This window comes from Lissotriton helveticus, chromosome 6 (genome assembly GCF_964261635.1).
Source record: "Lissotriton helveticus chromosome 6, aLisHel1.1, whole genome shotgun sequence".
NCBI classification, from domain to species: Eukaryota; Metazoa; Chordata; class Amphibia; order Caudata; family Salamandridae; genus Lissotriton; species Lissotriton helveticus.
The window spans coordinates 1,360,714,797-1,360,736,415 of NC_136067.1; the positions used below are offsets into that span (position 1 = coordinate 1,360,714,797).

Sequence of the window (21,619 nt, forward strand, 5' to 3'; positions counted from 1 at the left end):
GCAGCAGACACTCCACTGAGATGGCAGGGGACACTGCCTCCTTCCTTAGGCCAGTAAAGTCCACCATAGCCATGGGATGGGTATGTGTATCACTGTCAGAGTTTACAATCTGGTGCACCTCATTGAAAGTGATTTGGTCTGGGGAAACCAGATTGGCAGTAACCATGATTATGCTAGCACCTGAATCCCTCAGAGCCTTGACTTTGATTGCTGACAGCTGCCTGTACTTTTCCATGCTTGGAGGCCAGGTAACAAAGCTTTTAACTTCCATCCCACCCGGTGATACTAGGGAGAACTCTGTATTCCTTCTCGAATCCCCGAAGCCAACTTTCATCTCCATTCCTACACTGCCAAGCCCTTGGGCAGACCGCAAGTGGGTGGTTTCTTGGTGCACTCAGTCTCCACTCTTGTGTCATTGCTGCCAGGTCATGCTCTAGGGTAGTGCGATCGGTGCTAATGCACCGGATGCTGACTTTGGGAGAGGTGCAGTGTTTTCAAGTACAATATAGTTTTAAAAGAACCTACTGACACGTTCCTTGCCTCCAGCAATTTTCAGGTACCCATCAAAATGTCAAGACAACTCTGGTGATTGATGGACCTGCTGCAGAGAAATCGGAGTTTTGGATAGTGGAAGTTTTGACTCGTAAAGTAGCGCAGGAGGTAAAAATGCCTGCTGCAAGCACATGTACCATGCAGATCCCAAAGTGCATATAATGTAAATTGCTCCGCGCGTTACTGCTTCTGTCAGAGAGCCACTTTTGTTACTTTCAGTTTAAAAGATTAAATCCTAAAATAGAATTGTGAGCTATTAACTATCATCAAAGAGCTGTAAATAAGATCGTAATGATTATTTTCCCCCAGTCTTTCATTATTCTAATGTTGCAAAAAGGTTTCACTTGCCTAGAATTAAATTCTCAATAGTAAAGCCAACCCCCAACCATGATGTTAAGTTTTAAATTCGGAGTGGGTGGTCTTCAGACAAGCACTCTTAAAATATACTGTCTACCAGTAATGATGACCTTTGACTCCTACACCTTGTACCTCTGTCTGTAACATTTCCTATACATTGATTTACACACTTACGATTCATTGTCTCTGTGTAATGTGCATGTGATGTATAGTGCTCGGACACCTTACACTGGTATGAGTGGGGTAATAAAACAAAAGAAATGCATGAGCGATAGTGTGGTTATGGAGACGTGAGGGGCACTGTTAAAGGGTGGTTGTGAGGGTATTCGTGGCGGAGGTGGTCATTGGGGGTGCCAACAAACATTGTTGCACCGGGCGCCACCACACTAAAGCCGGCCCTGGTTGGTGCTGACAGTCCTTACACACCCCAGCCTTTGAAGGGTCTTAATTCTTTTCCCGGAATCCCCTCCCATTGAACTGGTATGGTACTTGTGCTGATTACCCACCTTGGGCTTTTTTTTCAGGATTTTTAGGGGACTCTATCTTTTGTCTTTACCTACTTCTTCCCCCTGAAGGAGGGCCTGACCTTTCTTTCGAACGCCTCCATGGTACTATTTGGATCCCCTTGTAGGTACCCATTCATCTGCCATCTTGCCCAGCTCTCTGGGAATAGTCCGATTTGAATCTACCAGATGCTGGTGTACCTGCTCTGAACGATTAGTAAGGATCTGCTTGTTAACCATCAATTTATAGAGCTCTTCATAGTATCTACCTTGTTTCTATTAATCCAGCCATCCAGTGCCTTTACTTGAACATCTACAAAGTCCAGCCATGTCTGTGTGGCCACTCTATTGGTGCTCCTGAATTTTTTGATTCTCCTCTGGGTTAAGACCAATTAGTCAAAAGTTTTGGTGTACGTGCACAACCTCTTGTTCGGTGCAAATATTATAATGGACGTAGAAAATGTATTTGCTTTTGATGTGCCCCCGGAGTATCGCTCTCCGGTCTGGAACGTAGAGCTCTATAAGTGCTGCTTTCTGTGAGTGTCATGCAAGACACTGTCACCTCATCCTCTGAAGCCTACCTCTCCCCCACCACTGGCACCAATTACCGCAATAAGGACACTGCAGAGCTGGGCACCCACCCTTCTCCTCTTGATAGCTCTTTAACAAGATGCCAGCCACTTATCTGTCATCCCAATTGACATACTTCAGCACAATCACTTTAGCCAATCTAGGATCATTGGCGCCCCCTGCGGTTGTCTCACTCTGTTGCTGTCACCTTCCCTTGGGACTTCATGCCCAGCTTGACCCTTCTCTCCTCTAGACCCAGTCACCTCTCCTTTAAGGCCGATCTTTTTTCCTCCAGGTCTTACTCGGACCTTGAGGTCTCTTGGTACCCTTCTCTAATGTTGTATTCCTCGCAATGCCAGATATTGAGTGGATGCCTTGAGGAGATGGTGTGGGGGTGGGCGTCAGGATGTCATTTTCCCTCCTCTTCCTTGTTGTTGATGGCCTTTCTGTTATCATCCTCTTCCCCACTGTCTGGGTGTTCTCCACAAGTGCTTCAGCTCTGCAGGTCTCTTCCCAGGCCGTGAGGTGTCTCAAGATCCTCTTTCTTTGCTGAGGCACGCAAGTTGATCTTCCTTTTCTTGCACAGGACTCTCAGGTCATTGATCCTGAGAGTGGACAGGGTGGCCTAGTCCATCACCATGTTTCCTGACTCTTTTTACAACTTCCAGAAACTTTGCAGAAATTTTGACTAACTTCCTCAAACTTTATCAACAAGTTTGCAAATACTTGGGAACAGGGCTTAGACTCTGAACTTGGCAACTTGATTGGCAATCACAAGAACTTCCTTCTAGTTTTGACTTAGCAGATTCTTTACTTTTAAAACTTAATAACTGATTGGTACTCCAAAACAAAAGTTCTGGATCCCACTGCTAGGCACCAATGTGAGGAAAGGAGTTTATTGTATGGTGTGGTAGAGAGGCCTCACAGTGTAATAAACTCACTACCTGTACTGGGTCCTGCTGGATTCTCTTAAAAAACCTTAGCTGAACCCTGGGTATCTGTGGCTTTCAGCAGTCTGGCTTTTTCAAAGGAGTAATCGTAATCCAAAGCAGTTGAATAAGAAAGAAACCAGACTCAATACAAATCTGACACCAATTTATAAAACATTGTAGTGTTTTTCCCTTCAAATTGACACTTCAATGACCACGATTCACTGAAGGATTCCGTAGATAGGAATTTTTAAAGGAACAATAAATCACTTCTGTTTCATTTAATGTAATAAATCCTTGTGATGAACTGTCTAGCAACTTTGCAACTTTTGGAAAATGGTTATAAGGTTGTAACCTACTACACCCGCCCGCTTTGGGCAACCAACTCTGTCAGCAAGCGAATCACAGAGGCCAAAGAGGTCTGGTTGAACAGTTACATCAACAGTCAAAGCAGTCTCCAGTTCACTTTCAGGTTCTATGGATGAACTGCCATACACTTCAAAATTGCCCACTCATGTCCGGCAAAACTAAACTCGTAGGATGGGATACCTGTGGTATTAAACTGACAGGTGGAAAGGGAGTGGGCGCGCCAGAGGACTTATAAAGTGCGTCTATTAGGACAAATGTGGTGCGCCCCGGTCAATAAGGAACGTCCCAGCCAAAAAGAGCCTTTCAATAAGGGGGGACAAGATGGCCAAGGTGATACGGTGTGGGAAAACATGTGTATCGTTTGTCAATGTCCCTCGTTCCCAGGGTATGTCTCTTACTGGGCACCCACAAGAGTTGCGCTCATCCAAAGGGATATCCCCAACTATGCACTCAATGTCGTCTTGCAGTCTCCAAATAAAGCCCAAGGAAAAAAGGTCTGCAAATACAAGCAATATTCCACACCTGTTGCACAGAACAGCAAACAAGAACATGTGAAATTAGGGTCTGAAAACTGGAAGGAAAAAAGTAGGGGAAAAAAATTAATAAAGGGGGGGAGGGGACCTTGTTATACGTATAAAGACTAACGGGACGGGAGTACGGGCAGGGACAGGCGTCTGTATCGTTGTGTCGGCAACGGGCATCATCCAATGCGGCGCGCAGCGGGGGCGGCGGGGGGGAAGTCTTCAACAGAAGCTCCGACCCCGAGGGGGCAGGTGAGAAGAGCAGGTGAAAAAAGGGGGGAGGGCGGGGGGTCTGGGCAACACGTAGAGGGAAGAGCTGTCAAATAATCCCCTCTTGTAGACACCTCTGATGAAAAGCAACTAAGGCGTCGTCCCAGGCCTGAGCTATGGGATACATGCGGAGCCCCGCTGTTTCTTCCCTATGCAGGGCTGCGCTTTCTGCCTTTCTCCCAATTATCAAATGAAGCACGCCAGCACTTAGTCTGGGGAGGTTCGCTATTAACTGCCATACACCTCAATGGAGTGTCCTGATGCAGGGAAAGCAGATGCTGAAGAGGCTAAAGGATGCTGATTCAGTGATGTGTCTTCCTGGGGCTACTTCTCAGTCCTCGAGCATGATGGGGAAAGTCTGGCCACAGAGGTCAGTGTCCCTCAAAGTCTGTCCATTCAAAAACGGTTGCACTATTCAACTGGTCTCCGCTTACAGCAATACAAGCAGTTTCCTTTAACTGGTGATGACTTCAGTCTTGGTCGACCAAACTGCACTCAATAACTCTCTCCTGTCTAGCAGACTCGGGTGCAACTTTTGAGGGTCAGATCTCTGCCCAACAGGTTGCACATTGGTTGTCAGCCGCAGTCGGGCATTCTGTTATCAACTCAACAAGGCAGGCTTCATCTGCTTTTGTGGCCCTGTAGCAGGAAGTCAGCCAAATTGACTCTTAGAGTCACTTCTGTCTGATGCTTGATGCTTTTCCCTGAGCACAGCACCACACACGCAGGTGTCTGAATGTGTTGGAGGCATTGAGGATGGGTTTTAGTGCTTCGCTGTTCAACAGGAGGCTTTTGGCGAAGATGTTATTGTGCCATGGGTCAGATGGTGCCTCCGAGTGGATGTCTTTATGGGTGCCCCAAACTCGAAAGTGGTGATGGTGGGCTACGAGGTCAGGATTCGTTCTTCGGCTGTGATGTGCAATTGAGTTGCGACTGTGACTGGGTCCGGTTTAGGGTAGAAGTTGCTGTTATGGAGATGATTTTTGTTACAGAAGTATTCCAAGAGCTTGTTGCAAAGGTCTTGTGAGAAAATGGTGTTGATAGAGGCGGCAGGAGGCACAGTGACATTTCTGATAATGGCAAAGATTTCTGTGCTGCTGTTAGTGCTGGCATTGATATGATCTGCAAATGCTGTGCGTTTGTTCCGTTCCTGCCGGTGGTAGCCTATTAAAGATTTCTATATCTGGGATATCTTGACTTGTTCTTCATTTGCACTCTAGTTGCTTGCAGTGGTGCTTCCTCAGCCACGTTTTTCCTTTGTCCAGCTGGCATGTGGTCTGGCTCTTGCCGTTGGTTTGCACACAGTGAGCCATGTGTCAGTACATGTGGTGATCCAGCTGTTTAGATCCTTGATGGCTTCTGAAAAGTTGCTGGCATGCTCTGGCCAGTGCGCAGGGAGGAAAGAAGCCCCCGCCTCCCCTGTGATGCTATTCCTGCTGGGCTGGTTGGTTCCAGTGAGGGGTGGGTCTTTGGTGATACAGGATGGCTTTGCTGAAACCGACTTCCAGGAAGAATTTGGCTGTGATACATATCTTGAAGGTGAGGTGTTCATATAGCTGGTGGAAGTGTCTGTGTAGTTGGTACAGCTGATGGTACCCTTGAATATGATGACTCCACCTCTAGTCCTGTGCTGACAGCCTTGCCTTGTGACCTTGTAGCTGGTGGAGATGGCTGTAGTGATGTCTGGTGCAGAGGTTGGAGGTTTAGTTATGTTTCAATGTGGAAGACCAGGTCCTGAGCGTGGTTGTGCAGTGGGTCCCATAACTGTTTGGTGAGTGAGCAGGTGTTGAGCATGCTTGCAAGTGTAGTGTGTTGTGTAGGTGGTATGAGCGGGTGGCTGGTTTGAGCGAGTGGGTGCTGGGTGCTGTTTGTGTGGCAGTGGTGGGTGTAGGGTGTGGTAGAATGCATGAGCACTTGCAGTAGGCACATGTGAACGCTCCTTCTGTGTCGTGTAGTGTGGCAGCAGTTTTGGTGGCTAGGATTGAAAGAATGGAGGATCATGGCAGGGTTGCATTGGGTAAGGGGAGAAACCAAGGTCCCTGGTGCTGGGCACGGTCCATGCACGAATGGGTGCAAACGAACTGGACTTTGGTATGCCTTTGGTGTTCCAAGGGATAAATCCGCATTGAAGCTGAAATTAAGTAGGTACTGGTAGAGGGGCGGAGAGCAGCGTGCTGTGGGCAGGAAACCAGTGATGTTGCTTCCTGTGCAGATGGATGATGGAAAATGAAGTCCTCATGCTTGGCTGCTTCTTTTAGAGACGGTTTTGGTGAGAAACCATTGATGTCACTTCCTGTGCACATGGGTGATTGGAAATCCAGTGATGTCACTTCCTGTGCAGGCGTGATGGGAAATATAATCTTTGCTGTGAACTTTAGCTGCTGAATATCTCAAGTGGGAAAACAACTAAAGTGTAATATGGCCAATCTACTTTCAAGTTGATTTGTGAAAAAGGGTAAGCCAAACATTTAAGCTTTTCATGCCTTTGGCTAGACACGGTGGCATAATGATGATATTTGCTTGACTGAAGTAGAACAGGCTATTCTCCTCTTTGATTCCCTTAGTGCCTGCTGGGGAGAGGGTGTGGTTTCAATTCCAGAGCATGTTCCATCGTTGATTTTCTTATAACTAATCCCCTGCATACAATGACGAGCATTGTTGCGAAATCATGTAAAGAGTTAAAATTGGGTGCTCTGCCAACTCACTTTCCCTTCTTATATGGTTTTCCCCTTCAACAGAAGCTATCCGAGTCAATGGACGAGCTTCTTAATGTGGTTGCTCAGGTGGAGTTTATCATTGATGACTTTGAGGAAGACCTGAGGAAAAAGAAGATGTCTCTCTACAGCCAGTGCTGTGAACATAGAAACCTGTATGTCTATTTCTTCATGGATCCCAGACGGCTCAAGGAGGTGCTGGAGGAGCGGGAATACTTTGCCGACACCTTCTCTGGTGTGCCAAGTGAAAAAGAATGTAAGATGCAAATTCACTGCTGTGTCATTGTTGTCTTAAAAATAAAGTACTTATTCCTTTACAGTACATATTTCTAAAGATTTGCCTCTCCAAGCACCCTATGATGTCTTTGTTACTCTAAAAGTGTAAGGGCAAGTGGATCCTACAAAGAAGGGTTGGTGGGTGTGGAACCCAGTGAATTGCAATCTGCTATGGAGACCTAACTGGGATAAAAGTAACTCGATGAGGATCCACTAAAGGGACTCCATGCAGATCCACTTAAGTTCAACACTGTAGCTCCTGTATGAATTCAGTTTGTACTTTGCATTAAGGGTTTTGCATCAGGTGGCTTGGGTTTCCTAAATAGGGAGTGTGCCAGATTTGTTTTGGATGTGCACTGACGATAACTGATTCAGTAACGTATTTGTTTGCGAACTGGTTTGTACCAACCCTGCAAATTTGGATCACTTTGGTTAGACGCATATTGTATTAGTTATTAGGGACTTTGGTTAGACGCATATTGTATGAGTTATTAGGGACTTTAGTGGATGTTTTCAGAATGCAAGTCCCTTGAATTGCCATGCATTGCAGAGGAGAACACACCAGTGAAGGGGGATTCTTTCAAAAGTCTCGAGCCACTATCCAGACCATCGGTTTTCACTCTCTCTGCCACTTAAGGCAGAGACCAGTCATATGCATATCAGCATTGGTCCTGCTGCTATCTGAATAGTCCAGCTGCCAGGCCAGTCCCATTCCTACTGGGGACTCAAAGAACCCTATGCTTTGCTGGCAGGTGACCTCTTGCGAGGTGCGGCACCTTCAGGCACTCCTGGATTTGAGGCAATGTTCCCCAGCACCATGACATTTAAAGAGTAGACTATAGGAAAAGCGAATCTAGTCTCATACTGTGGAAGTTATGAGTTTTTAACTCTATGGCAAGGGAACACATACTGTGCTCTGGCAGTTCCCCTCTCGACTCGTACAAGCCCTCAGTGACTTTCCCACTGAAAAAGCAACGGCTGGACCCCAGCTCTTTTCTGTATATGTTTACTACATCACCTGTAGATGACAACAAGGGGGAGATAATTATAGTGCTCTGGGGAAACCTCTCCCAGGAATAGGTTTCGCTTCATGTGAGGCTTAAACATATAAACGCTGACTTATTGAAGCCATGAAGGCTTGTTATGTAGGTGTTTAAAAGTGAAGGAAGTTATCAGATGTAATGTGGCCTGATAAACGATGTGATGGAAGGAAATGTAATCTCACAAGTCAGCGATTACATTTCTTATCTGCTCATTTTACCTCTTGTTTTTGTCTTCCAGAGAAGCGTTTGTAGAGGGGAGACAAAGTGGTCAGTCTCATGGTTCAGCTCATACCAAAGGCATCGAGAATTCTGGAGAACCATAAAGCGAAGTGGAAAGAACCAATGTGCTGGTGGCAGATGAAGGCAAGAACTGTTCTTCCCTGTATTCCTGGATCTCTGGTAGTTTGAGCAGGCCGTGGTGGAGTTTGATAAGAAGTCTTCCTCAACGCTCTTGTAATAAAGAGGAGAAGGATCAAATCACCAAGTTTGTATCATAATAAAAAAGAAGCACTTGTCCTGCAATCATTGAGTGGACCATTTGCTATTGGCTAGTCAGCATTCCAGTGTGTCATGCATGTTGCTGTTGTGGTAAAAAGTAGTTCAATTAGAGGTAATAAAGGGGTGGTTCATGGGGTACTTTCTAATGATGCTGTCTGATGTTTTGATGGGGTTCTTTAGTGGCAATTGAATGTTGTTACTTACTACTGATGGGGTGTTTGTCATCTGTGTTATCACTGAATGCCATGGAACTAGTGATATACATTTGTCGATATTTCAATCTCAGGTAGATGACCACCCTGCAGATAATGCCCCTACACTGTTCCCTAAGCTAACTTCTCTGGCGGGGATGGATGGATAAGCCATTGTGAGCCAGAAATCACATTGCCAGCTTAGTACATGTTGCAGTGTGTCCAGCTGATTTTTTTTGTTGCAGCCCTGTTTGTGTATGGTTCTACTGGAGTAGCTGTCACTGGCAGCAGTGATTTGGGGCAGTTGTTGACTAGTTCTTTACATCAGGTGTCTCCCTTGCAGCGTGGGTAATACACTCAGGGGTGAGTGTTCCCTCTGGTGATATTGAAACCATTGGGTCATCAAAGAAACAACTAAACTATTTCCTTTTCAAATTTTTCTCTGGACATGTCCCGGCTCTTGGGGATTGCACTGGGCTGTTTCCCACTACAATGACTTCATCCATGGGAGCCCATTACCTATCTGCCTACATATGTTATGTAATGTATGTATATCAAGTCTGTGCTTCCAGAGGTAATCTACCTTTACTTCGCAGTCATTACTACGACTTACCATTAGTGCGCATTTTTTACTTAGGATCTTTTACTACGCATGGTTTTACTTCGCATGCTTTCACTTCGCATATGCCGTTACTTTCCATGTGCCGTTACTTCGCAAATTAAATTCCTTGCAGACTATCCACCACGACGTGCACCATGAAGCAGGAGAGAGAGAGGTAAGTGGGGCAGTGTAGTTTTTAGGGTCATGCAGGGTGTTATCTTTAAGGTTTAAGTGTTTTGTGTGTGTAGAGTAGTGTATTTGGGTTGTAGTGTATGTGTAGTGTAGGGGGTAGTGTTTTAGGCTTTAGGGTAGTGTTGTAGTGTATGTGTAGTGTAGGGGGTAGTGTTTTAGGGTTTAGGGTAGTGTATGTGTAGGGTAGTGGTTTAGGGTGGTGTAGTGTAGGGTAGCGTTTTAGGGTTTAGGGTAGTGTCCGGGGGTCGTACAGAGTAGTGTTAGAGTGAAGTGCATGGACTGGGAGAAGGGGGACGGTTGTGTAGAGGTAGAGTTTTAATGTTTAGGGTAGTGATGTTAGAGTAGTGTAGGGTAGAGTAGTGTTTGAGGGTTACTGTATGATCAGAAATGTAATTCATATCCTAAAGGTATTTTTAAAAAAAAAAAGAATCTGTATGCGTAGTAAAAACCTGCGAAGTAATATACTGCTAAGTAATGCCACTTCAACGGTTTTCTATGTTTAGGCGAAGTAATGGCATGCGTTATAAAATGCTGCTAAATAAAGGCACTTGCGAGGTAAAAACTTCATAATAAAAGCATGCTAAGTAATGGCATGCAAAGTAACATCATACATTCCTTCCAGAGCATGCTGCCATGCAGTTCTGGCCCACATCCTTCTGCTGATTTTCAAACACACTTCAAATAAGTTCATTTCCTTTCATCAGTCTGTGGGAGGACTTTGAGCAAAATCCACCTTCCAACTGACAAATGAACGGCCAGGCAGCCTGAGAGATTCCCCAGCTGTCGGAAATGCATAGATTGTGCTTAGTTTGGATAGTTCACTGCACCATTTGTTCTTTTTACCTTTTGGTCATGGCTCCCGCCAAATGTCATAGTTAAGTTGGTGACGTCCCAAATACTGAGTCCTTGCTTGCCGCCCACAAAGGAGTGCTTGGGACCTCTTACTCTGGTCTACAGTCTCATGATGAGCCAGGACTCTACTGCTATGTTGACCATTCGAACCATTATGCAGCAATACTATGCACCCTCTTTTTTCGCTGCAGATGCCACAAGTCCTGCTTCCCATCAACTTCAGCCTCCCAGGATATTGTCTCACGGTAGCCCCAAATTGGTGCACCAACAAGTAAAGCTATGTGAGGAGGAGTGCACTTTGGTTTAGCTAATTCTGAATCTGAACACAGCGGGCCCTGCTGTCTCACTTTATAAGGTTACTTGGTTTTTAAATAATTTTTCTCAAGTACATGACACAAAACAATGTTTAATTTATTTCTTTGAGTGTTCCGGCTTATAATAAAAGGTATTGCTCACATTACTGGATGCTGGCGGGATTGTGCACATTATTCTTCATTTCTGTAGGTCCTAGTACCAGTAAAGAAGCCTCATGAGAAGGCTAGTCGACAGAAAGACAAGCCGAGGTGGCACTGAAGCTAAAAGGCTCAAACAGTCCCTTTCAGGAGACCATTGAGTGTTCACTGCTATGCCAGGAGTATTAAAACCATCCGTCTTTGGAGCCATTGGAAGGGCTGGTTATGTCTTCCATGCGAGTGTCGTGCAAGTACCAATTGCTCATGGAGGTTTCCAGAAACTGTCTTTGGTGGCCCTGGTTTACTGATCTTCCATTGTGAGTTTATACCTTACTAGTGGAAACAAACTAAGTGAACACCAACCTGTGCTGGTGCCGGCTGCAGATATAGTTACGCCCAGCCAGCGACCATCGTGCTAGGAGTCTAGCATACTAGAAGAGGAAAGCTGGAGCTGGGACAAGTGAGTGAAGCCAGACACGTAAGAGGAGAGCTGGTTATTATCCTCCCAATAGGGTACCCATGCCAGATGATCAACAGGACTGGCCACAAAAGAGCAGTCTTGGAGAACGATAACATTGATAACATGCCAGAAGACACAATGGTGACGTAGTCCACTTGCACGGTGTCGGGACCACAGCTGCAAAACGTCTCATCGCTCTACCTGCTCAGATTGGACCTCCCTGCCGCAGCGATCTAGAGGAGTTGCTGCTTTTCAGTTGCTGGATTGAAGCCCAAGAAAATTAGATTTTGGTGATTTCCTGATACAACAATCTGCCAACCAGGGCCTGCAGTTCATGCTTGCCCAGAAAGCCAATATCTTCAGCTGCGAGGGAGATAGCTTGACAAAATCCTTAGGTCACACTTAGCCCTTCTTGCTGGATCCTGCACCAGCTGTCAGAAGGTTCACTCATGGGATTAAATGAACTACATATGCTGCCTGTGTCTGGCTCTTTGGGTGAGGGGAAACAAACTGTCCAGTCCACAAGCGTTAAAGCCTCTCCATGTAGTTGGTGGTCGCAGAGAAATGGCAATCTTAAACAGTGTCCAGTTGATGGCAATCTTAAACAGTGTCCAGTTGATGGCAATCTTAAACAGTGTCCAGCTACCCATCAACAGCCCTTGGCTGCTGATGGGTAGCTGCCTTGTGTGTCTATGACTTTGAGCACTTTTATAAACCTACGAAGATGAATGCATTCGCTGGTGCACAGTCCATATTCCCACATCCCCTGAAATTCGAGCCAAGTCTGGGTGGAACAGTCATATGCAACAACAAATTCAAACAAAATTCTCTGCAGAGCCATGAAGATGAAACCTATCCAGAAAGTAATCAACCAACTCAGCAGTAGAATTGCTGGGGGGCGGTCAAGAGGCACCCCAGTACGCAAGCTGTAACATCTCCAATTTGGGAGGAGAAGATGGCGGCCGGCTAAGAAGCTTGGTCGGGAGCTCCGAGCCCAACAACAAGCAGTGTAATGTCGGAATCATGCTAAAATGGTAGGAAGGAGGCAATTCGAATAAATATGAAGCTTCTGGTAAAAAGAAGCATACCTGGTTTGCGGATGCTAGTTGGAGCTTTGAAGAGGATTCTCACCGAGTAGCCTCTCGTGTTCCTGGAGGCTCGGATCAAGGGAGTAAGAGAAAATGAGAAAGTGAACGGAGAAATTGGAGCCCGAAGGAGCGTCACACCGCTGCCCGGCAGGAGTGTGGGCTGAAGCGTTTAAAGCGCGCCGCAGCAACAGGAGGGCTGGTGCATGACTGTCGTTCCGGGGGAGAGCTTCGGCATTGACTGTGGAGAAAGTGTGGAAGAAAAACCCTGACGGCCGCACATGCTGGGAGGAAGCTGAGTGAGATGTCCCCAAAGCCTGGGGGTTGGAGAAGTGAGACCGCAAGTATCTCAGACACCGCAAGTCGGTAAGTGTAAGGGGCCACGGGTCCGGTAAAACAAGGAGCGGGGGTTTCTAGACGGAGGGAAGACCAAAGCGCAAAGACTCTGGCAGGGTTGGGACCGGCTAGCCACCAAGGGGTTGGGAACCTGGAAGCCGCAGCAGCTCCCTCCTCTATTACCCAAGGTTTGGAGCTAAATACTGGTAAAGAAGGGGGGTACTGTCTTAGGAGCAGACACTTGTCGGCCAATATAAATCCAGTCTTTCAAGAAGAGACATCTGTCTCTGCCAAAATAACCCCCAAAGTGGTAAAAGGATCCACAAAAAGGCATATTTCAGGGCAACCACAAGCCCCGCTATCTAGAGCAAGTCGGGCAAAGTTTAAAAAAAAAAAAACACGGTCTGAGCAATATACAAAAAAATCACTCCCTCTTTGAGATCATATTTTAAAATACAGGGGACGGCAAGACAGGGCAAAAAAGGGGTGAAATAAAAAGCACAGAGATAAACCTGAGTAACAAAACCACAGGAGAGGCACCCCCTACTGAAACTACAACAGTAAAATCCGCAGGAGTGGTTGAAAGAAATATAGAATCAATGGAAAATAAAAGATTTGGGGCACTCTCGATACTGGAACCAGAACAAAGAGGGTCAACCCCAGAGATTTGGTTAAATACTGACCTGGATGCACGACAAGATCAACCATCACCCATTAGTACTAACACTGAGAAAATCATGAAAGTAATGATGAATGAGATGAGAGCCAACTTTGTGACCTCAGAGAAAAATCTGTCAAAGATTCAGGAAGCCTGTGAGGGGCTTGACCAAAAAATAAACCTGCTCCTAGACAGTGACCCAGGTGGAGGGGGAAGTAGAGTCACTGAGCAAAAAGACTGAGGTTAATCAGGAGGAAATTAACAGGTTATAAACTAAAGAAACTGAGATTAGTGACAGAATGGAATCCCTGGAGAATCATGCCAGGAGGAACAATCTCAAAATCCTCAATGTGCCAGAAGGTCTTGATGGGGAGGATGTAAAACGTTTCACAATTCAACTGTTAGAGGAAATAATCCCCTGGTCAAAAACGGTTAACCTTGCAGAGGATATCCAAAGAATACATCGAGACCCCTTCGGGAAAGGGAAAACCAGGGAAAACCCCTAGAAAGATCTTAATTAATTTTAAGACATATACCCTGAAAGAGAGAATTCTAAGTGAGGGTCTCAAGGCAGGCTCCTTCTCAAAGAATGACTGGTCATGTAGATTTAGATCAGACCTATCCAGAACAAACCAAGACGGACAATGGGAGCTAGGACAGCACATACAGCAGTTAAGATTGCTAGGAGCAACAGTTCAAATGCATTTTCCTGCCTCCTTGAGAGTCATGTGTGATATCAAGATGCATAACATAAGAGATCTGAAGGAGGTTGAATGCTTCATTGAACGCATAAAAACACAACAGAAGGATTACCCCTAAAATGGAAAAATGGGATAGACTGCTATAAATCTAGTACGTTTCATGGTTAAGGAGCTCAAAAGAGCTGAAATCTGTTCAGAAGAAAAAGGAGGTTTCTCCAAGGGGGGGCTTACTGTAGAGAAATCACACTAGAACATGTCGGAAAAAAGAAAAACAAAGCACGTGGTGGGGATCAAAATGGGGAGAAAATGAAGAAAAAAAAAGTCCAAAGAGCAAAATAAAAAGGAGGAAGGACCCCTCGAAAGTCACAAAGGTGATTAAAGACTATGTTAAACCGCGCTAAAAACTCCAAACCGATTGCAGTTAATGTTTTATCATGGAATACAAATGGGCTTAGGATAAAAAAAGTAGACAAAAGATCCTGGAATATTTGAAAAATATTGACTGATGAATAATATTACAGGAAACGCATTTACTAAAAGAAGAATGGGCTACAATTTTTAAAAATCAGAAATGGGTGGACCATTGTATATGCACAAACCAAGAATGCGGTATAAAGGGCGTGGTGATTTAATTAAAAAAATCTTTGAAAGCAAGCATCGAATCATCAGAGGTGGATAGGAAAGGAAGGTGGGCAATAGCGAAAGCAAGGAGCTATAATAATCTGTACACGATAGTGGGATACTATGGCCCCAACATGGATGACCCTGAGCCTTTTCAAAAAAATCTACCTTCATCTTCTAACAGCCCAAGCTCCCATAATAATGGGGGGGGGGATTAATATAATTCTAAATCCCAAGGAGGCTAGATTCCTTGTCAAGAACTGCCCTAACCTACCAAAAATGAGGGAGTGGGTTGGTAGATGTATTAAGGACTTTGAGGATTGTGGATGTATGGAAAGAAAAGGAAAATCAAAATCCTAGATTCACCAAACAAAATAAAAGGCTGGGACACTCATCCAGAATAGACTTCTTCCTGGTAGATAGAAGCCTGCTCAATTGTACGCGTACGGTCGAACACATACCAGCCTATCTCTCCGATCACTCAGCAGTGCACCTTTGTCTCACCTTAAAAACCTCTCTCTCCTGCCAGAGGTGGACAGTAGACGGAGTCATCTTCGCACATACAACTCGTATAGAAAACCTATCTGAGGACACAGTACTTTTCTGTCAGTTAAATAAAGATGGAACAACTAAACAAATAGCCTGGGTTGCATACAAGGCTTTTATCAGGGGGGAAATAACTAATATCACTGGGTGCAAAAATGAGGAGAAAAGGATCTTTATCAAACAAACAGAAAAAGATCTAGCCGCTCTTGAAGTAGTCCACAAAAGCAAAAACTACGCAGGAAAAACTGGAAATAGAAGAAAGGATGAAAATAAATAGAGAAGACTTGGAGGATTTTCTTGAAGCAATAGTTAGGGACAGATGGGTGGCCAGCAAACTATCGCACTATGAATATGGGGAAGCATGTGGCAAATGTTTGACCTGGAAGACAAAAACACAATCAACACGTAACAAGGTTACAAAAAGAAGGGCAGCTTGAGTGTGCTTAGAGGATACCGAGATCAGGCAAGAATTTGTAAAATTATTTGATAAACTTTATACGGAAGAGACCTTGACTACAGCAGAACAGATTAAAAAAATTCCTGGATAAGGTAACCGCCCCCTCCGCGTCTCGGGAACAAAGAACAGACCTTAATCAGGAGATTACAAGAGAGGAAGTCATAAAAAGTTTTTAAAGTAAAAGCGGCTGGTCCAGACGCTCTCCCAAACAAACATTATGTAACTTTAAGAGAAGCACTGGCCACCCCCTTGACAGAACTCCTGAATCTTCTTGGGGGGAAAAAAAGATCCCCCAGACTCCTGGAATGACGCAGTAATTAGTAACTTATTAAAACTAGGGAAGGACCCAGCCAAATGTGAGTCTTACAGACCAATCTCACTTTTAAACACAGACTATAAAATATATACACAAATATTGGCCAAAAGATTCGGAGTTGCAGGGTCCTTGATTCATCCAAACCAAAAAGGGTTCATTAAAGGCAGACAAATATACGAATGAACCCATGAACTCATAAGTGCTATAGACATTGCCTTTCACCAACCCGCACTTTTAGCAATTATAACGTTTGAGGCCGCAAAAACGTTTGATAGGGTTAGCTGGCCTTTTTGAACGCAACCCTTGCAAAATTTAACCTTGGACAATTTTAAAGATGCAGGGGCGTGGCCAAGGCGGCGAGCATGGCGGACGCAGCCTGAGAGAGCTCCGTCCCGCCTATACATCATCCGCGCCATATATCCTGCATTTCCCCGACCTGCGATCCCCCAGACCAGACGCTCAGCATCCGGTGGCGGAGGGGAAGCTCCGGTGGAGATTTGGGCTCGCTCCGTGCTTTAGATCCGGCGCGGCGACCCGGACGAGGTGGGGCCTGCGCGACAATCAGCAGCCGGGACCTCGAGTTTCGAGAGGCCCGGCCGGAAGTGAGGCGGAGGCGGGGTCGGTCGCGAGGCCGGTACCGGCTCCCCGGACCTGCGGATCTCCGCTTGAGACAGGAGAGCCCGAGAGACCTGCGGACAGCGCGGAGCCACCCTGGAGCCGGGACACTGGCAGTGGTGAGGTGAGCCAGCGGGGGGAGGCGAGCGCCACAAAAGAGGGGGAAAGCACTCTCTGCTGCAGGCCGACCCACTCGGCAGCCAAGTCGGGCTGCGGGGGCCGGGGGTCCCCGGAGTGCTAGGGGGCTCCTGCCTTCGCCCCTGCTCCCGGGGACGCCTCCATACGTGCGGCCCTACCCCCCTCTCTCCCCTCCCTCCCCCCCCCCCCCCCGGGTGGGGACCAACGACGCTTGTGGAAGCCCGGCCTGGAGTGGGCTACTGCTGGGGGCCGACGGCGAGCCGTGAAACAGCTGGGGGTCGCCATCTGACGATTGGATTTCCCCCCTTGTTGGCCGGAGCTATTGACGATCCTGAGGCACAGGGCCCCCCTGGAGGGTCTACTGTCCCTGGCTCTGCGAACGGAACGGGGGGCATACTCCAGTGGCTGAAGCGGAGGGGAGGTGGCGCTCAGCAGGGAGAGGACTCCACGGCCAGGTACGCCGGCATCCTTAGACACGTGCCCACCTTCCCCTCGGATCAAGACGCGACGCGGGAGTCCCTGACCGTGAGGGGAGCTGCCAGTAGCAGGAAGATACTTGGACGCCGGGCCTGCTCCTCATCATGACGCGAGGCGGCAACAGTGGGGGCGCCACGAAGCAGGGCCCCATAGATAAGTTTACGGGACCGAGTGGTGGAGCAGGAGCGTCCGGGGGCCAGCCCGGCCCAGGCCCAGGCCCAGACAATGCGGCCCTGATGGCGGCAATCACGCAATCACGGGACATGCTGGACGCAAAAATTGGGGCTGATGTCACATTGCTTCGCCAGGATCTACGGAACGCGGTGGCCAGAATCACCGAAACTGAAACCAGAATAACGGAGGTGGAGGATGATGTGGTCGTCCTGAAGAAGAAGGTTGCCACTCTGGAGGGGCTACAGAAGAACTTGGCACTCAGGGTCGAGGACGCGGAAGGACGGGCCAGACGAAATAACCTGCGATTCGTGGGTTTGCCGGAGGATTGCGAAAAAGGCAACATGGAGGCATTTCTGACAAAATGGCTGGAGGGGTGGCTCCCCCCGGACTCCCTCTCAAGATGCTTCATCATTGAACGGGCGCACCGAGCGCTTCTCCCGAAACCACCGCTGGGAGCACGCCCCCGCCCAGTCATCGCCAAACTCCTTAACTACCATGACCGCGACGCAATCCTCCGGCAGGCGCGAGCTAAGGAACCCCTGATGTACGAAAACCACAGAGTCCTGATCTTCCCAGATTACACAAAACTGGTGCAGCAACAGCGACAGTCCTTCACTGCAGCGAAGGCTCGGCTACGGGACCTTAAAATCCAATACGCCCTGCTCTATCCGGCCCGCCTGCGTGTCGTGTTTCAGTCCAAGACGCAGTTCTTCAACACGCCGGAGGAGGTCTTTGAATGGACAGACGAGACGGTCAGAGTGAAGGTGCATACTCCCCCGAGGCGCAACTCCGAGCCCTCCTCGGAGACGAGACCCTCGAGGACTCCCAGGAGATCGCGTAGCAGAAGCAACTGGAGGGCGCGCTCTCGGAAGACCCAACCTCCCACGGATGGCGAGTCGGGGGGTGACGAGGTGGTGGAGGCCCCGGCTCCGGACCCGTGACGATCCTTCACGCCTTAAAGCACTCTAATGGACGCCGCCACACGCTTTACTGCAAGAATGCGGTGTGGGGCGAGCAGTGGGTCGGGGGATGCCCATGAGTGGGCGGTCACCACCCCGAGGACTAACAGTAGTTAATCGGGTTACGGGTTAGTTGAAGTTGGGTGGGTGGTTGGTGGGGATCCATTGGCATAGACGGTTGGGGGTCTCCCGTTGGAGGCTGAAGACTGTCTCTACCGCGACAGATACTTCAATGTTACTGAGGTATAGGGTGGGGGGGAGGGGGGATGGACAACGTTGGGGTTGTGGTGGGGTTTGGGGAGTAGGTGGGGGTTCGGGGGATCTGGGTACGGAGTGGAGAGGGAGGTTGGTGGGAGGGGGGATGGTTGTTTTCGGCACAGTACACTTTCAAGGTTGGTTGTCAGCGCTGGTGTTTGGATGGCCCCGAGGGCTCGGATCTTTGATCTATACACCTATTGATGGCGGGTGGTACACAGGAGTCTAGCCCCACACGGGCGGGGTTTCGAGTGGTGAGCTGGAACGTCCGTGGGATGCTTGACAAAATTAAGAGGGGTGCAGTACTGCAGCTGGGGAAGAGAGAAAGGGCGGATGTGCTATTCTTACAGGAAACTCACCTCCAGGGCAATAAAACGCTTAGCCTCCAACGATATGGCTACCACCAAGTGTTCCACGCGGGCTTTGTGAGGGGGTCACGGGGAGTGGCGATTCTGATACACCATCGACGGAATTACACTCATGAGACGCAGTGGGTGGATGCGCAGGGACGGTTTATATTCATTAAAGGGATGGTGGGTGATGAGCCGATGGTCTTTGGCAGTGTGTATGCCCCACCCCCGCTCCAAGAAGCACTCATTGAGAAACTGTTTGATGTCTGGGCTGATATACCTAGTGTGCTGTCTATTGTGGGCGGAGATTGGAATGATGTCATGGATGGGCACAAGGATAGATCTAGATCAGATGGGGGGACCATTTCCCATGTTCCCACTAAATTGAGTGGTATGGTACGAGGGATGGGGTGGATTGATGCATGGCGGTACCACCATCCCCATGGCCGAGAGTTTACCTACATCTCAGCAGTGCACAAATCCTTCTCCAGACTTGATTGCTTGTTTGTTCCTAATGGGTGGATGGGAAGGGTTGCTTCTTCATCAATACTCCCGCGTGGCTTGTCGGACCACTCTCCGGTCGCGGTTGATGTCCTTCTTGGTAGGACACGACAGCCATTTCGGTGGCGTTTGTCTGCATGGCAGCTACACCAGGACGACTACAGGTCACGCTTGCGCGAAGCCATTTCTCTGTACTGGGACTGCAACGATCAGCCCGACATGGACGCTATAACCCTCTGGGAAGCCATGAAGCCCGTGCTCCGGGGGGTAGACATCGCTTGGTGCGCGGCGGCACGCAAGGCCCGCAGGGGTGAGATAGAGGAGACTGCGAGGCGGGTTCGAGACCTTGAGGAAGAGAGTACTGCCGAAGGGTCTGTGGATACCGTTGAGCGGTTGCTACTAATGCAGCAGACATACAACTCTCTTCTAATCGACGAGGCCCGCCAGCTGTGGCTGGCTACACAGAGTAGGATTTATCAGTGGGGGGACAAATCTAGCTCTATGCTATACAGACTCTGTCAGGGGACTTTCCATGCACAGACTCTACCGGGACTTCGCGACGAGGCAGGAGAGCCTGTGACGGCCCCGGTGGAACTGGCGGCCAGTTTCGCCCGATACTATGAGGCCCAATACGCCCCGCGAGAAACAATCCCTGAGGCGGAGGTGGACAAATTCCTAGCGGACCTCCCGCCAAGGGCCCTCTCAGATGAAGACCGGGACCTACTGGACCACCCACTATCCTTAGACGAATTGACCGCGGCACTCGGGGAGCTGAACACTGGTAAGGCTCCCGGGCCTAATGGGTTCCCGTGTGAATTCCTTCAGACATTTCATGTTCAACTGGGTGCGCGCTATAGACAGGCGCTGGGGGAGGCCAGAGACCGTGGTCGCCTGCCGGCAGACTGGCGCCACGCCGAGATTGTTGTCTTCTGTAAACCGGGAAGACCCCCGGAGCAGCACGCGTCGTACAGACCGATCTCGCTCCTGAACGTTGAAGCGAAAATACTGGCGAAAGCCCTAGCCAATCGCCTTCTCCCGTATATTACGGACCTGGTACACCCGGATCAGGCCGGTTTTATGCCCCATAGGGCGACTAGGCACAATATCCGGCGCGCACAGATGGTGATAGAGGCAGCCAAAGCCGCCGGGATCCCGACAGCGCTTCTCCTGGCTGACATTGATAGAGCCTTCGACTCAGTTAGCTGGGTCTATCTTCGTGCGCTTCTGACCCGTCTGAACTTTGGGCCTCGATTCCTCTCGTATCTGCACCTACTATACACGGACCTGACGGCCTCGGTGAGGATAGCGGGAGCGACCTCGGCCCCCTTCCCCATAGGCCGGGGCACCCAACAGGGTTGCCCTTTATCGCCGTACCTGTTCGCCCTGGCCATGGAGCCGCTGGCGGCATGGGTGAGAATTGACGCGCAGATGCGGGGACTCGAATGGGTGCGGGGACCGTCTGATCGTATTGCACTGTATGAGGACGATGTCCTCTTCTTCCTCACGGACATTGATAGATCTGGCCCCAGAGTTCTGGAAATAATGCGAGTATTTGGGGAGGTCTCTGGCCTGCACTTGAATACACGGAAATCCACGCTGTGGATACTGGGTCATCGCGGACGGCTTGGGCACTGGGCGTCGACGCTACAGGAGGCGGCAGGTGGCATCAAATACCTCGGTGTCTTTCTCACGGACGTTCCGGGAGTTGCCTGGACCCGTAATGTGGTGCCGGTCTGGGATCGCGTACGGTCAGACATGAAGGTCTGGTCCAGGATGCCCCTAAACATATATGGCCGTTCCGCCATTTTTAAGATGGTGGCTCTCCCGCGCCTTTTGTACCAGCTACAAAATCATCCATGCCCCATTGCACCACATTGGTTTAGGCAAGTAAACTCTGCACTGAGCCAGTTTCTCTGGGCTGGTGGGGCGGTCAGAGTAGCGCTCCGCACCTGTTTCCTTTCCACGTATTGCGGGGGTCTGGCGACTTCGGACATCCTATCTTACTACCAGGCTTCCCATCTTCTCATACTAAATGACTGGTGGTATGGAGACCGGGGAGACCCGGCCTATGCCCTTGAAC

The 21,619-nt window shown here is 48.5% G+C and overlaps 1 protein-coding gene across 4 annotated transcripts in view; it reads left to right on the forward strand.

Annotated features, from left to right (window-relative positions):
- LOC144761737 (HAUS augmin-like complex subunit 3) overlaps window positions 1-8,645 on the forward strand; it is a 185,909-nt gene extending 177,264 nt beyond the window's left edge. For all 4 annotated transcript variants that reach the window (XM_078646988.1, XM_078646989.1, XM_078646987.1 and 1 more), the window contains 2 exons: window positions 6,810-7,041; window positions 8,343-8,645. In XM_078646988.1, the coding sequence (XP_078503114.1) occupies window positions 6,810-7,041; window positions 8,343-8,344 (234 nt within the window). In that variant the 3' untranslated portion in view covers window positions 8,345-8,645. The remainder of the gene's footprint in view (window positions 1-6,809; window positions 7,042-8,342) is intronic.
- Window positions 8,646-21,619: the final 12,974 nt, after the last annotated feature.